The sequence below is a fragment of the Indicator indicator genome, chromosome 1 (genome assembly GCF_027791375.1).
Source record: "Indicator indicator isolate 239-I01 chromosome 1, UM_Iind_1.1, whole genome shotgun sequence".
In the NCBI taxonomy this organism is placed as follows: domain Eukaryota; kingdom Metazoa; phylum Chordata; class Aves; order Piciformes; family Indicatoridae; genus Indicator; species Indicator indicator.
Window position 1 is genome coordinate 85543206 of NC_072010.1, and position 16602 is coordinate 85559807.

The 16602-nt window shown below is 40.3% G+C and overlaps 1 protein-coding gene across 1 annotated transcript; it reads right to left on the bottom strand.

The window, feature by feature from the left end:
* Positions 1 to 6541: 6541 nt before the first annotated feature.
* On the bottom strand, positions 6542 to 12853 carry PCNP (PEST proteolytic signal containing nuclear protein). The gene is made up of 5 exons (XM_054396565.1): positions 12774 to 12853; positions 12530 to 12698; positions 10522 to 10596; positions 9959 to 10014; positions 6542 to 8354 (listed from the first exon to the last, which is right to left on the bottom strand). The coding sequence occupies exons 1-5, from the start codon at positions 12827 to 12829 to the stop codon at positions 8225 to 8227; spliced, it is 486 nt and encodes a 161-aa protein (XP_054252540.1). The 5' UTR covers positions 12830 to 12853; the 3' UTR covers positions 6542 to 8224.
* Positions 12854 to 16602: the final 3749 nt, after the last annotated feature.

The window sequence follows — 16602 nt, forward strand, 5'->3', positions numbered from 1 at the left end:
AGGGAACTGTCACTTGCATTGTTGTGTGTAGCCACAGCAGGCAACCTAATGATGGGTGTTCCTTAATTTTTCAGTACATTTGATGCAGAAACTCTCTGATAAACGTTCTAATGGAACACTTCTTCAGGAGTATAAAGACAAAGAAGAAGTCCAGGTAGTTACAAGACCTTGTCTTGTAGCATATTGGAAGGGGGAGCCCTGCTAACTCCCCAACAGGGGACACAGCAATATCAGGTCAGAGTGATAAAAACCTTAGTATGGGCTAAAAATTAAATTAGTCTCAAAATTACCAGGATCTCCAGAAGACTTTTTTTTTTTTACTGATGTTGTAAGAAAATACTTCCTAAGGACAGCAAATTACCTGGTGTTGCACCACAGATGAAAGAATTCTTAATAGATTTTCTTGTGAGGAAGCATCACAACCATGCTTGGTCCAAGTTTCAGTATCTTTGACTTAATAGCATGAACCGTGCAGATCTGAATTTGGACAAGTGGTTGTTTGGGTGGTTTTTAAGCAAGAAACACGTTTGTTGAGGGAGCATGAACAGTCAGAATTTTATTCTTTAAACTGTTCTCAGTCTCCAGTGTGAAATGCTTCCCAATTTTGCCAGGAGCAAGATACTCGAGGGCCTAGAAGCCTGGGATATTGCAGGGTAAACTTTATTGATTAAGTTAGATGCATGTAACTTAAATCAAGTTAGATACATTTAACTTAATGAAGTCGGATGCATCTAAGTTAGGTGCCAATAACTTCATCAAGCTGGGTGCATCTAACTGTGCTACTACCTGTGAAACAGTTCCACTGCACAAAATGGAAGCCAAATCTGACACAATCACCTCATTTGAATTAATATTTCTACCTTTTGTCTTCATTTAACTATTTGAGTGTCTACTGAGCTTCAGAAAGGACTGCTCTGTTTATACTTTGCAAGCATGTAGATAAACAGTTGTTGGAATTTATTTTATTTTTGTTAAGTAATATGTATTCTGGGTTCCTGCCTCCAGTCTGAATTAATCTGTAGAAGATTAATTGAAGAATTAAATTAATGAAAAAAAAAGCTCAAGGTCTTCCTGCAGATCAGTATTGTAGTTTTTTATATATCCTGCAGCTCTTTACAACTCTGTTCTTTTAGAGAATTACCAAATGGAGTAGAACTTTATAATGAATACTTCAGATGAAATAAAAATACTGCTAGGTGGAACTTGAATTTTTTGTATAGTCAGGAATCTGGAGAACAGCCATCCTGGTTAATTTAAATACTGCCATTGTGAGGGGAAACAATTTAGAAGTGCTAGGTAAACTTGAAAATTTACTTCAGTGTTTGTATCTTGCAAATAATAATGTATTACTCAAGTGAGGAAATGTTGAAGGACAAATCGCTGTAAATAGTGCTAGGATATGATTTGTATATTTAGTGTGGTACCTTACAACCAGAATATGGCCGGCACCTTAGTTTAATCCTTGGTGCATTTATTTATTTGCCCATTTGGAAGAAGTGAATCTGAATTTCAGAGCCTTGTTACCCACTGTACAGATGCTTTCACTGACTTGATGGCTTGCTATTTAGAAACAAAAACCCCCACCAAACTTAACAAAAAAAACCCCAAAACACAATGACAAAGAGTTGTTTTTCTGAACAAGACTCAAAGCTGAAGGTGGTGGCACCCCTCTCCTAACACACTGTGCCTTAGCTGTTCAGAATGGCATGAGGGAAGTAGGGAGTGTCACTCTAAGCTTTGCTGTCCCTGTGAAGTTGCCTTACGTTCTTCTTGACTTCAGCTCTTATTTAAGATGTTCACCACCCTCCTGCAGCCTGTTTGGAGTCAGACTGCAAATATTTAATTCGATTTTTTTTTTTTTTAATTAAAGCTTGAGACATGTCCATTTATAAAGTGAATTCCTGTACATAATGATTTTGATTTGTACATTCTGCTGTTTTTTAGTGTGAGATGTATAAAGTTATGGTTATTTCTGTCATTAAATAAACTGAGCTCTGCCTTGAATTACTATTAGAAGCAAATTTTTTTTGAGGGGGTAAGAGGAGTAGGAAGGAGTGTTGTAGTGTCTGTGCTCACTTGCAGGGGTGTTGGACAAAATGACCTTTGAGGGTCCCTTCCCACCCAAATGCAGTCTGTGAATGTGAACCTTCCACACAAGTAGATGTTTGGTCTGAATAGTTCTAGTAATACCTACATTTTATTTAAGGCTCAAAAATTTAATTTTTATGAGGAAAGGAAAGCTCCCTGCTCCCCTAAATTGTCAGGACATGCCTAGACAAGAGCATAAGGTTAACAAAGCACTGAAATGACTTTGTCTGCAAGACCTTGAAGCAGGTAGGTTTAGATTGGATATTAGGAATTCTTTACAGTGAGGGTGGTGAAACACTGGAACAGGTTGCAATATCCCAGGGATATTGTGGATGTCCCCTCCCTGGAGGTGTTCAAGGCCAGGTTAGATGGGGCCTGGTGCAACCTGGTCTAGTGGGAGTTGTCCCTGCCCATGTTGGGGGGGTTGGAACTAGATGATCTTTAAGGTCCCTTCCAACCCAAATCATTCTATGATTCTAAGGGCGAACAAGTCTGCCCAATTACATTTTTGGGTATAAATGGTCTGATGATTTCAAATCTTTTTGTGAGTTACTCACAAACCAAACCCATTCTTTCCCAATGTATTTGCTATTTGTGAATTATTCACTAAATTTATACAAAAGGAAATTCACCCTGAGGGTTTGTCTGCAAGCTTGTTTGCTTTTACTGTTCCCTGCCAATTATCCAATGTGTTTGAGCAGGTTCCCAAATCACACAAAACTTTCTATTCCTGAAGTGAAGGAGTGAAACTTTAAGCTGCTATATCCAGACGAGGAATAACAAATAATGATTCTGGAACAGTCAATTTTATTTCTTAGTGAAAACCAATCATTGCCTAGGTGTTGGAGATGCCACAGTGAGTGTCCCTGCCCAAGGCAGGGGGATTGGAACTAGATGAACTTTAAGCTCCCTTTCAACCCAAACCATTCTACAAATCTATGATTCTATGAACCAATTTGTGGATGAGGCATCCTGATTTCTAGCTGCAGTCATTTTAGCTCGTTTCTGGTGTTTTTTCTCTTGACTTCTGTACAGCATTGCCCTCCTGAAGAAAGCAAATATCCTACAGCACTTTTGTTTTGGCTTCTGCTCTGTGGTATTTGAGCAAGAGCTGATAGGGGTAAGCAAGCTAAGTGGAAGTATACAATTGAATAAAACCAGGGCTTTCAAAAAAGGCTGTGCTGAGAGAGTAATGCAGCCCACCACTGAGAAACATCAAGGTGCTGGAGCATGTCCAGAGAATGGCAGCAAAGCTGGAGAAGGGTCTGGTGAGGAGCAGCTGAGGGAACTGGATTGTTTAGTCTGGAGAACACTGAGTGTAGACATTGCTCTCTGCAACTCCCTCAGGAGGTTGGAGTGATGTGGGGGGGTCAGTCTCTTCCCTCTTCTGTCAGGTGATAGAGAAGAAATGACCTGGAATTGTGCCAGGGGAGGTTTAGGTTGGATTTTAGGGACAACTGCCTTCCTGCAAGTGGTCAGGCATTGGAACAGGCTGCCCAGGGAGGCGGTAGAGACAAGGTCTCTAGAGTTGTTCAAGAAACATGTGGACATGGCACTTTGGGACATGGTTTAATGGCCATGGTGGTCTTAAGTTGACAGTTGGACTCAATAATCTTAGAGGCCTTTTCCAATCAAAACAATTCTGTGAAATAGTATCAGGGCTGCAACTGTAGATGAAGACCAGCAAAGCAATGTGTGGATAATTTCCCCCCATTTTGTCTCAACTTGAGCTAGACCCATATAATTTCTGCATGTTAAAGGAAGAGCCATGATTTTCTACATTAAAACCAGAAGAAATAAGGGTGGTGTTAACAGGCTAAAGTAAAAAGCAAATTGTTAATTGTCCAATTTTCATAGTGTGTTTTGGCAGAGGAACTTGACAACTTGAGATTATTTAAAGTATATTTTTCCCTTCTGTAGCTTAAGGGCAGAATTACTCAGCATTCCTCAGTTGATAATTTTACCATGAATTACAAAAAGCCCAACCTTTTTGCAGGACACCTTTGAAGGCTACTAACTATATCAGTTAAAAGCCTTGAAATTCTGCTGTTTCTCTGGAATTATCTTATCTTACAGCAACGTTAGAGTTCTAGTTTGACCAGTGATTTCCCATGAAAGAGTTTGGTAGAGCAGTGATCTCCCAGTTTAAAACCTGTTTGCCTCTTCAGGCAGTAGAAACTGCTGCTTCCAAAATGCTTCCAAGTCTCCTCTCAAAACTTTGGTAAAGCTGCCCCCAGCACACAGAGCTCAGCAAAGTCATGTAGCATTCGCTGGACGTATTTCAAAGCCACCTAGACATGGTGCTCAAGGATATGGTGTAGTAGTGGCACTAGTGGAGTTAAATAATGGTTGGACTGGATGATCTTAGAGGTCTTTTCCAACCATGGTTATTCTGTGTTTGACAGGAGGTGCCCCACAAACTTGGCAGCAGTGGAGATCAAGCCCAGGCAGCATAGAGGCAGCTATGGCTACTGCTGTGTGGTGACACCAGGACATGAGAGCTGGCTTTATCAAAGTTGGCTGAACTGGGTCATGTCCAGGGGCATGAGCCCGTGAAATTAGAACAGCCTCCATCAGGACCTCACTACATCAGTTAAGGTACTTTCTGCTTACCTACATCAGTACTGAGAGGCTGACTGGGTACTCTGCTGCTGCTGAGATCCGGGGCAGTTCCCCTCCTTCTTTTTAAAGGAATGAGATGAGGAGTGCAAGGGGCTACACCCAGGATGACCTGAAACTGCCATAAGTAGTTAACTGCCCTGGGCCTTTTTTTGTGGTGATGTTGTTATTTAACATTTTAATATAGTCAGCATGAGCTTGGAACCATTCACAACACAGCAGGTTCAAAAGCAGCCTAGCTGCAGGGTAGCACAGAGGTTACTAGGTGACTATCTTTCCCTTCACCTCAGGTCTTTAGCGTTTCCCCAGTTCCAGAGACAGGGATGAACTGGAGAGTCCAACACAGGAGCTACAACTATGATGGACTTGAACATCTCCTATGAAGAAAAACTGAAAGAACTGGGTCTGCTGAGTCTTGAGAAGGCTGAAGAGGGGATCTTAAAAATGTAACTATCTGAAGGCTGGGTGTCAAGATGAAGGTGACAATCTCTTTTTGGTGATGCCCAGTGATTGGACAAGAAACAATGGGTACAAACCAGAACACAGGAACTTCCACCTCAACATGAGGAGAAACTTCTTTACTGTGACGTTGTGGAGTCTCCTTCTCCAGACACTTTCCAAACCCACCTGGATTTGTTCCTATGTGGCTTGCCCTAGGTGATCCTGCTCTGGCAAGGGGGTGGGACAATATGATCTCCATCAGTCCCTTCCAACTCCTAACATTCTGTGATCCTATGAATGTTTTGCAAGGCGCTCAGATGGCTAAGCAAAGCTGTACTGATAAAGAAATGCAAGCCTCCTGAGATAAAACACCACAAGTTACATGGACAGATATTTTAATCATTCACAGGTATACATACCTTGCTACATGAGCAGATAAAGGTCTCTGCATATCTCCTGGAAGCATTTAAGATCGCTAGTGTACCATGACTTAGAATTGTTTTGATTGGAACATTGCAACCAGGTCTTGGTACTGGAACAGGTTGCCCTGGGATGTGGTTGAGGCCCTGTCCCTGCCAGCATTCAAAATCAGACTTGACGTGGCCCTGAACAGCCTGATCTAGTTGGAGGTGTTGCTGCTGACTGCATGGAGGCTGTTCAAGATGACCTCTGAGGGTCCTTTCCAATCCAATGCAATTTGTCAATCCGTGAGAAGACCTCTAAAATCATAGTGTCCAACCATCAACCTAATACCATCACGGCTACTAGGATTCCTGAATACTCTTAGAAAAAGAACAAAAAAATAACATCCCCCAAAACTCTCTTCACTCAAAAGCCGTGACTGTAACAAAAGTGAAATAGTAGCCAACACTTGCCTTCAGGATAGTTTTTAGCTCAGCTCTTTCCCACCTGCACCAGACAGGCCCTCAGACTTGTGTGGATTTAGCCTATCCTGACCAATTTTCTTTGATGATACACTGAGAAGGAACAGAACTCAAAAGGAGCTTTAACTACCAGGAATTTGTTGCAATGAATGTCTACTTCAGCCAAAGATGGGGAAGATATTAACTAAAAAAGATGAGGGCTCAAAGTCATCTTCTTATTCTTACTCCAAGTTCCCTTTTGCTTTTTCCTAATACTGAGACAGCATCAAGTAATGACTAAGGAGCAAGATAAAATAGTTCTTCACTGTGAATTACCACTATCTTAAAGGGATTTATTTTGACAAACAGAACCACATATGATAAAAGTAAATGCTTCATTTTCACCTTGCCTAGTTTTCCAGTAATCCCCAGATCGGTTTTGGAAGGTCCTGAAAGTCAGTTTTGAAAGTTGTGGCATTTTTGTGTTGTTTTAAATAAACCAAAGATTTCAGCTATGGAAAAAAAAAAGTATAGGTTTTTATGTTACGTTTATAACAAGGCTTTTAAAGAAAATAGTTACAGGTATTCAACTGCATCAGACTTCAAAAGGAAAAAAAATACACATACAATACAAAAATACAAAAAAATACTTCTTTTTAGAACTTACAAACTCAATCATCTAAGTGGTCAGAGCTTTCCTAAAATAATAATAATTAAAAAAAACCAATAATACACTTCAAGATGCACTTTCCTTTCTGCACTTGGAGGTTCAACTTTAGCATGAAGAAAAGGTTTTAGAGGCAGGATGAAATCAATTAACATATTGAATTCTATGACCAGTTCCAGGCTGAAATTAATTTAGTGGTTGACACTATCAGGTATTTGACTTTAAAAAGAACTTAAAGGCTTTTTGTGGGGGCATGTGGCTGGTGTTGTTACTATTGATAATATTCTGTCTTGTTATGTTTTCAAACAATGCAATTGAAATGAGACTGAAATTTAGACTAGGTTTGAAATCCTGCATCACTGTCCTACAGTCCAAAAGCTAGGAAATTAAACTGACCAGAAAATATCATTGTTGGAAACGACTGCAGAAGGCAGACAGTTAGGAAAGTTTGAGTTTTCTTTCTAAAGCTGACACTTGTTTAGAAGCCTTAGGACTGCAAGTCCAGAATGTATTCTTCTCGAACCTGATAGCGTCCACTGAGGTCAGAGACATCAAGGCATTTTGCTTTAAATGGCAAGAGTGGGAAAGTGCATCTTAAGATTTCTCATACTTAAGCAGTGAGTTACCAATTTTTGGTGTGGCTTTTATTTCCTTCTAAGCATAGTAAAGTAAAAATAGTTCAACCAAATGTGAAGCTTCATGTACATTAGCTTGTCTTTTTTTTGGTGGCGGCCTTTATTGTACCACAAAGAATTGCTAACAAGCACTACTCAAAGCTAAGGATTTAAGAGGAGCACACTGAAAATACTGCTTTAGCTCTGCAGTGAATATTCTTTACAGACTGTATCTAATATACAGACAAGGCCTGTTTCCTTAGGGTGGAACAGGCCATGGAAGGTTACACATCCTACATAAAGTTTGAAACAAAATTAGAGCTAAGTTACCAGAGCCACTCAAGAGTAATGTCATTCCTAGTTCGCAGAGACTTAACAAAAAGTGATTGCAGGGAGAAAAAAAATATAAATTCCAGGTTCTTATTATTTTCTGCATAAGTTTATAACCAAATTCATAGCCCAGTAACACTTCTAGCACAAGACAATCCTCACTCTTTTTAGCAGTATTCCTAGGAGTCAGCTGTTTCTCCTTTTGTGAAGAGGGAGCCAGACACGAGAATGCAAGAGCATTCAATGTTGTCCTGATTAAAGAGACAGTAACCTTTTTCATCCACCTTAATTCACCACTGACCAATTAAGAAAAAAATAATAATTAAAAAAAAAATCTTAAAAAGGTACCACTCCAATTTCTTTTATTATCTTTAACCTTTTGAAACTAATCACATGGAACTACAAAATTAGCAAATGCCTTGAAATCTGTATACAAAACATAAATTACCTCTAATTTCAAACTCAGTTATTAGTGTACCACTCAAAAAGTCTTAAAAAAGTGGCTCCAAAGATAGTCTCATACCATTCTTAAAAAAGGAAACTGTTCCTTTAATGTTACACCCTCCCCTCCCCCCAAACACCCATCTCTCAATCCACATCATTTAGTTATTTTCATGGTCATGGACATTTCCAAGATGAGATTTTATATTACGTTCCCATAGCTTCTGGTTGTCAGAAAAACCATGCTTTCCTTTGTTGAAGGAATTTGGTCCTGCTGAGGTTGGTGTATCCCTGTGAGAAGCAGAACAAGGTCAGTTGAGAAAGTCAGTTCGACTAGAGGAATTTGGGCAAAATCACACTTGAAACACCAATTTCAAGTCCAACCTGCTGCCTGAAGCTACCATACATTTCTTTCTGTTACATCTTTCTATCTCCTCCTCCTCTACTCTGCCCTGAAGATGCCTCATCTGAAGTACTGTGTCCAGTTCCGGGCTCCTCAGTTCAGGATATACTAAAGAAAAGTCCAACAGAGGCTATGATGATTATGAAAGGACTGGAACATCTGTCTGACAGGGAAAGGCTGAGAGACCTGGGGCTGTTTAGCCTGAAGAAGGGAAGACTAAGAGATCTTATTAACGTTCATAAACGTCTGAAGGGTGGGTGTCAGGAAGAAGGGACCAGTCTCTTTTCAGTGGTGCCCAGCAATAACACAAAGGACAACGGACACAAACTGGAACCCAGCAAGTTTCACCTCAAAAGAAGGAAAAAATTCCTTCCTGCGAGGGTGCTGGAGCCCTGGACCAGGCTTCCTAGAGAGGTGGTAGAATCTCCTTCTCTAGAGACTTTCCAGAGCTGCCTGGTCACATTCCTTTGTGACCTGCCCTTGGTAATTCTGCTTAGGCAGGGGAGCTGGACTTGATCTCCAGAGGTCCCTCCCAAACCCTAACATTCTGTGATTCTATGATATCAAAGAGTCCTCACTATTAACAACCATAACTGGCTCCAGAACCAATCTCACTTCAGCGCCTCAACTCAAAGCAATGAGATGGGGCAGCAGAAGAGGTGCGCGTAGCAGTAACTGCTGTCAGATGCAAAGAATTTGTTGCAAATGCTACAAGAATGAGGATCCAAAACTACTGCTTGAGAAAAAAATACTCACTAACCAGTAGTGAGCCTCCAGGAGACAGATTTATAAAGAAGTCTATCATTATAAGCACCTTTAAAATATATAAGCCTCCTCTGAAAATATCCTTTAGGGACATCTAGGACATTGGACAAACATAGCTTTAGGACTGGCCCCCTATTGTCTCAAATTTGTGGCAAACAGAATTTTTTTTTATATATATATATATTTGTTTCAAAAGCAAACAAGGGATTCTTTGTCTCTCTGAAAGATGGTGATTCTCATCTCCCCCTTGCATGTGAGTAAAAATCTGACCAGACTATCTGATTTCAAGGCAACTGATAAAATGGAGAACTAGAAAGACACAAAGTTTAGCAGCAGCTCCCATAAACTAACTTTCCAAGAAGAATATAGAGCTTCTATTTAACAATTTCTAGATATGGTGCTCAAGGATATGGTGTACTACTGGCCTTGGTAAGAGATAATGGTTGGACTTGATAAACTTCTTGTCTTCTCCAATCACAGTGATTGTGTGACATAGAATCAATTTCTTCCTCAGAAGAATGCACGATACAAAGCGCAAATGTAAACTACTAATTTTAACCTACAGCTGAAATATTTGACAAGATTTGTATTAAAATCTTCTTGTTTCTTGAGAAAAATAGTTTAGAAACTATTCTATCTTCCTAAACTATCTGCAAGATCTGACCTGTACTGAAGGAGCTATTCTCACACTCACCCTTCTCCAACCCACAGTTCAAAGCTGACCTACCTTCCAATGTTCTTCATGCGCATCTTGGCTTCTGGAGGCATTTCTTCTGGTTCACTCTGCAAAGAGAAATGAGGTTAGAAGTGTGTCTGGGTTCTGCCTTTTGAATATTTCAAATGCCTGACACAATGAAGTATGGACTACAGCCCTGCAGGAAAACCAAAGTGACATAGGACCAGAAGTTCTACAAGGTTACAGAAATACAAACTCCTTTGTTCACCTCTGAATAAGAAGGAGCGCTAACATGACAAACTATTTACCAAACAGGAGAAGCACAGCTTTTCATTTCCTCCCCTTTATCAAGCCCAGAGAAAGCAACAGTTAATTTGAATTGTGTTGTGCACCTCATTCTTAGGGAAAAGTTATCAGAACTCCAATGATTTCTTAAATCAACAGAGAGCTACGAAGTTGTATGTTCTTAAACAGCAACACAAGAGATGTTTCCAGGTTGAAAATCCCTGGCCTTTATGTAAATAACCTCAAAAGATCCACTCACTTTCTCTGCCTACCTCTAACCCACACCAATGATACTTTTAAATTACGTTGATCAGTGGCTTATTACTCACATCTTCATCCTCATTGAAAGCTGCTGCTACAGAAAGGGTTTTAGGAGCAAGGGTTGGAACAGGCTCTTTAGGCTTCTGAAAAAGATCAAATGCACAAGTAAAGTAAGTAAAGAAAAAAAAAAAGCTGTCCTTGGTATTTTAAATATTTTGGTAAAATGAACATCTTCACTGAAATGGGCAATGAGGGGGGGAAAAGTGTTTCTGTTTGAATCGAGCTGATAAAGGTTTCTCTCTAATGAAAAAGGAAAATGACTGCTCATTTGTACTGGATGCACTCTGAAAAGCACGCCAAGATAGCACACTGCAGGAGTATGCAGCCACTGCTGCATGATGTGAACAATCAAACCAGAACCTGAACAAGTTGCGGTATTCAAAATGTTACTGTGTCACTTGCCATGATTCTTCTGGAGTATTCCAATCCATCAATGCCAGGAAGATGAACGTGTTTATTTTCTTAACAACAGCTTTCTGGCTTAGAACAAATAAATACTTTCAAACTAGTCTGTGTGCATCTCATAGTCAGATTAACATAAGGCTCATTTAAAAAAGTATTATTTTGATTTCCCATAAATGCCTTTCTCTATTTAAAAGTGAAAGAAGCTCTCAAACTCACAGCTGTTACCTTTAATACAGCAGAGATATCACTTTCATATCACTAAAAAAACATTACGTCATCAATAACAGCTTGCTTCTCCGGTACTACCAATTATCAAAAACAGCCAAAACCAAAACCAGTGCTTCCTCTGTTTTTACTTTCTTGGGGATTATTTAATCTACACTCAGTTTAGAAACTGATATTGCAGTAAAGTCCTTATGAAAGCTACAGCTATTCCTCACCCAGAGTGTATAAATACTGTTCCATTTTTCAGAGCTTCAGCTCCACAGGAGCAGGTACAACACACCAAGGGAGTGAGGTGTGGGGGCAGGTGGGGTGGGAAATACTGAAAATCAACAGGTTAAATTTCAGCATTGTCCAGTTTGGTGCAGACAAATTTACTGCCAGTGGAAGTACAAGAGAAATCAGAGCTTGCTAGTGGGTCAGAGAAGGCAGTTTTGTCAATTTTGCCAAAGTCTGTGGTGACCTGATTACATTTATACCCTAGAACACCACCAGTCAACGTCTCCCTCCCACCTCAAAGTGAGGGAGGGAGGACTCTTTCCATCATGTGCAATCTGTAAATGCTGGCACTGTAGGTGCAAGCTTCACAATTACAGTTTGAATTAAATCCAGAGAAGGATTTATAACGTAACCATCACAGTGGTATGTGGGAAGTATAAATGCACTGTATTAAATCGAGACAGCAGCTGGCTTGTCCTTGCCCAGGCTAGCAGAGGACTATCTCAGCAATAAAGAGAATCAGCAGATTCACATCTGATGAAGCACAAGGATACCTTGTACTGGAGAATAACAAGGATCACAATCTCAGAAACCTATGTGACAAAGCTTAATCTCTTGCATATACCATAAATGAATCATACTGACCTCACAAAGAACAGGCAAAGTCATAGAAAATATAGGCGATTTCTACAGGCTCAAATGAGATCTTTGGAGTGGAAGGCAACGTAGCAAACCATCTAGTAGAGTACCTGCTTTCTTGTAGCCTTAATCATCCCATACAATGAAGCTCCTGGCATTCATTTCAAAGTGGCCTGAACAGTTTTAATTTCCCTCAGGAAATATCAAAATAGCCTGAACAGTTTACCAAGTCTGCTCATTTCCCTCAGGAAATTATTGCAGATTAATCAGATCTCATTACAAAATTATTCTGTATGTTCAAACATCCACAGTTCATTTCAATCAAGTCTTACACTTACTGAGACAACTGAGCTGGTATTAATCACCTTGAAGTACTTACACATGCATGACTAGTAGGTCCCACAATGCTTTCTGAAACTATCCAAGTTACCCTCAGGCAAATAAAGGCTTTCCCACTGCAAGGAATCCTTCTCAAAGTACCTCCCCCCTTGTTTCAGTTTCCCTAAAACTGAAATCCCTTACACAACTTACGTTTGCTCCTAGTTTGATGGATATTGCAGATGCCTTCTTTGCTGTCTGACTGCCTATGGCAAATCCAAACTTGGACATTTTGGCAGGAGCAGGCTTTGTGGTAAAGTCTTCAGCTTCTTCATTAGCTGCCCGTTTCTCTGCGCTGCGACTCGAACTTTCTCCTCCATTACTGGAAGAAACAGTCTTAGTTTTCACAGGTTTTTCTGCCTCTTCTTCAGGTCCTGGTGAAGTCGAAACAACTTACCAAGATGAGCTATTTTTACTGAGCAGATTGATGGGAGCAGCAACCTCAAAAAGCATTATACTTTGGGTGCAATAGATAAGGTGTTTTTACCGACAACAGTTGCCACCACTGTACATTTCAGTGGACAGCAAAACAACAAAAGAGGAGAAGAAACTGCAAGCACTCCACTACTTCTTGTGTATGAGCCAGGAAAACAATCTTGAAGCATCATCTCTTTATTTAGTAGGGAAGTCAAAGTTCATGTAGTAAATTTTATGTAGATGACTAAATCTTTTTAGGGTTTAAGATGCCATAGGTAGGCTTTCATAATTGGAAGCCCAATTTCAAATCTAGAACAGATAATCTAAATTAAAATTAATTCTACTAAATTTCTACTGTCCATGCCAGTCTCTAGGCTTGTCTGGCACAACTCTAAAATCATGCAAGTGACTACGACGAAGTCAGCTGTCTCATGTTTCAAGTCACTGCTCGTCCACATCTCATCTGTAATAAATCTGCCAAACTCTGCTTGAGGAAAGAATCAGCACTAGAAAAACATATATACAGATTTCATCTTTTCTGGTTTTGTAGGTCATGGAAAAACATAGCAGCTAAACAATGATCCACAAAGGAAAAAAACCCAAACATTTTTCATTCTTAGATGCTTGGCTTCTTCAGCTACACCAAAAGACAAAGGGGAAACTTACTCTGAACATAGCAAATGCTTTAGCAAAAAAATGTTCATTTTTCTCTGCCTCTACAGCAAGAAAATTACTGGAGTAGCAGAAGGTAAGAAAAAACACCCAAACCCATACATTGGAGAATGGACAGGGAAGTCCTTGTACTATCAGGCTAAAGAAAACTGTAGCTAGCACCAGTTTTCATCATTATTTCAAGTAGAAAACAGGATCCTCCATGCATTTGGAAAGCTCTTTGCACTGCTGACAAAAAAAACCCACCCAGAACTGCTAAGATAGAGCAACGGGAGAGAAGCTAGTCTGAATCTTGGATCAAAAAGACTGCAGCTCTGAGAAAAAAAGAAAGCAAATAACATCAAGACAAACTAGGGACACCATCTATATGTATTTTTCTGCTATTTCTCAAATCAGAAGCAGAATAACCCCTTTCTACTCCATTCTTCTCCCTATAAGTTAATAACTGACTAGAACAAAAACTAATTATTCAACTTTGGAGACATGGTAGATCACACATTAAAAAAAAAAAAAGGAAAAAAAAAGAACAACTTTAATCCACTTGATTTTATTAAAAAAATGGTACTATCTGCACAACTAGAAATCTGACCCAGAAACGATAGATGTAAAAGTGACTAATTAAGGATGATCAAGAGAACAAAAGAGAAACAAGCAAAATTTACACAAGTGACCTTGGGTGCTGATTGCTGTCTTAGCATGCTGTTCCCTAAACAGCAGCGTGCAAGGCTATGGGGCTCTTTACAGATATTCCATGAAATCATATTAAACAGTATAAAATTCCAAGACCAGTCTAGGTACACTAGAGACTATAAGGTGATTTCAGGGTACATAGAAGATTCACTGGACTTTGGGCCTAAAAGTTTTCTTTTTCGTAAGATACAAAATCCACAGCAGTCGAAATCTCAGGGCATCGAGGACCAGTCCAGGTTCCTAAACTAATGCTAGCTTAAAGCTAATTACATCACGGCTTGCTATTTTGACTACAAATTTTAGAACATTACTAAGCACAAGCTGAAGCCTAACACAATCTACCCACCTCTGCCTTCTCAAAAAAATATTCAACAGCTTTTATCTCAAAATTAGCTCCTATCACCACTGCATTCCAAGTGTTACTTCTACTAGGCTCCACTCAGGATGAAGGGTAGACTGCTGAAAGAAATACTCTTAACTTGCTGAAGCAGCTACAAGCTGTAGGACAGTTGGGGTTGGTGGGGAGGAAGCTGCTGTATTGTTCTGTTTCTGGAGAAAATAGAAATGTAGAACTATGCTGTCCATTAAGCAGGCATATCCCACGTATCTTTTCAAGATAGCAAGCTTCGTTACTATCTCCCAGAGATGTCAAGGAGGCCATATTTCACCTACAGAAAGCACCAGTACTACTTCAGAAACTATTCTGAGTAGTGCTCTTTTCATGAAGCACATAATAAAAAGCTGGCCAAATTCACAGACGAGTTCTCCCCATAAGCATCAACAAGCTACATAAGTGGACAGCTTCCACTATCTAGGTGGTGAAAAGACAGTCAGTGCTCCTTGCACAGCATTTCATAGATTCATAGAATGGTTTAGGTTGGAAGGGACCTTAAAGATCATCTATTTTTAAGCTGCCTGCTACAGATCTAGGCCTTGTCCAACTTGGCCTTGAACACCTTGAAGAAGGAGGCATACACAACCTTCCCAGGCAACCTGTTCCTGTGTCTCATCACCCTCACTCCAAAGAATTCCCTCCTAATATCCAGTCTAAATCTACCCTCCTCAAGCTTCAATCCATTCCCTCACATCCTATCACTACAAGCCCTTGTGAAAAGTCCCCTTTTTACAAGTTGTGAGTTGTTGGGGTTTTTTTTTTTACAGGATTTTTTTTTTCAGGGTATCTTGCCCCTGCAACCATTGTGCAACCACTGATGGTGATGGAAATAAACTATCAGTTTTAATGTAAACTCCAATGATATTGGGATTTGCTCAAAACCGCTTTCGAAAAATCAACAGAGTAATTATCCTTCCTAAAGGCAAACATATCAGCACCCAAGATGGTATGGATAACTGACATATTGATGCTATCCAGTTACTCTATTACTAATATCCAAAAGAATAAATAAATTTAAAAAAATCCCCAAAACAACAGAGAACCAGAAGTCAGTAAACTACCTAAAATCAAGTATTACTGATATCTTAGCAATTACCAAAAATAATATTCACTGTTGAGGCTGTCCTCATTGGTGTTCAAGCCTAATCTTGCAACAGCTCAAATAAATGCCCTCTGCCTACAGATATAATTCAAATAAACAAAAAAGAACAGGAAAGACAAGCTTAATTTTTGCAAATATACTGTCTTCTCAATTTTAACACAGGGAAGAAAGAAGAAGCACGTAATTAAAAATTTGAGGAGAACTGACAATAAGTCACATAGAAGATGACAGGAATGCCTAGTCATAACATAAATAATATAAAATGAAACAGAAGATTTGCAAATTGCTATCAAACAAAAAATCCCAGGATGCTTAAAACGGCAGGTAAGGAATATGCACTGTATCTATTTTTAACAGGCATCGCAGCTACTAAGCGCTAATTTCTAAGGCGTTGTCTTAATCCTTGCCAGCAACAACAATCAAATTTCTCTCAATACACGGCAGAAGCATTCCGTGTGGTTTTTTTTTTTAATGGAGAGAAAAATAACGCATTTACATCGACAAGGAGAAGCTGTTCCGTTTTTGTTTTGTTTTGTTTTAAGAAAAACCCTCCTATAAGGCTGAGGCTAATCCTCAGGCGTGAGGACAGCGGGCTCAGACCTCGGCCTCTACTCCAGCGCAGCCCCCTCAGGCCTGGGCTGCCTCCTGTCCCTACAGGGCCGGACATCGCACGGCCCGGCCCAGGCCTGCCCGGCCGGGGGCGACACCCCTAAACCCCCCACCCCTGGGCAGCTGACCCAGACCCCGTGCCCACCCCACAGTATGCGGCAAGAGGCACTACATGTTCACCTCCTCCGGGCTGCGGCCGCTTCGCCTTCTCCCCCTCAGCTCTGCCGTCCGCCATTTTCCCCCGCCTCCGCCTCCCGCACCACGCATGCGCGTCACCCCTCTACGGCGCGGTCCACCCTCGACCATAGAGAAAGCGCGGGCGGAGGGCAGGGCTGCCAGGCA

What these genes read in the sequence shown, in the direction of transcription:
- PCNP (XM_054396565.1), bottom strand. Translation starts at nt 12,829, where the DNA reads ATGCTTTTTGAGGTTGCTGCTCCCATCAATCTGCTCAGTAAAAATAGC. An exon ending in CTTTCAATGAGGATGAAGAT is followed by an intron (nt 10,015 to 10,521) that starts GTGAGTAATAAG and finishes TTCTCTTTGCAG; the next exon opens with AGTGAACCAGAAGAAATGCC. An exon ending in CGCATGAAGAACATTGGAAG is followed by an intron (nt 8,355 to 9,958) that starts GTAGGTCAGCTT and finishes TGCTTCTCACAG; the next exon opens with GGATACACCAACCTCAGCAG.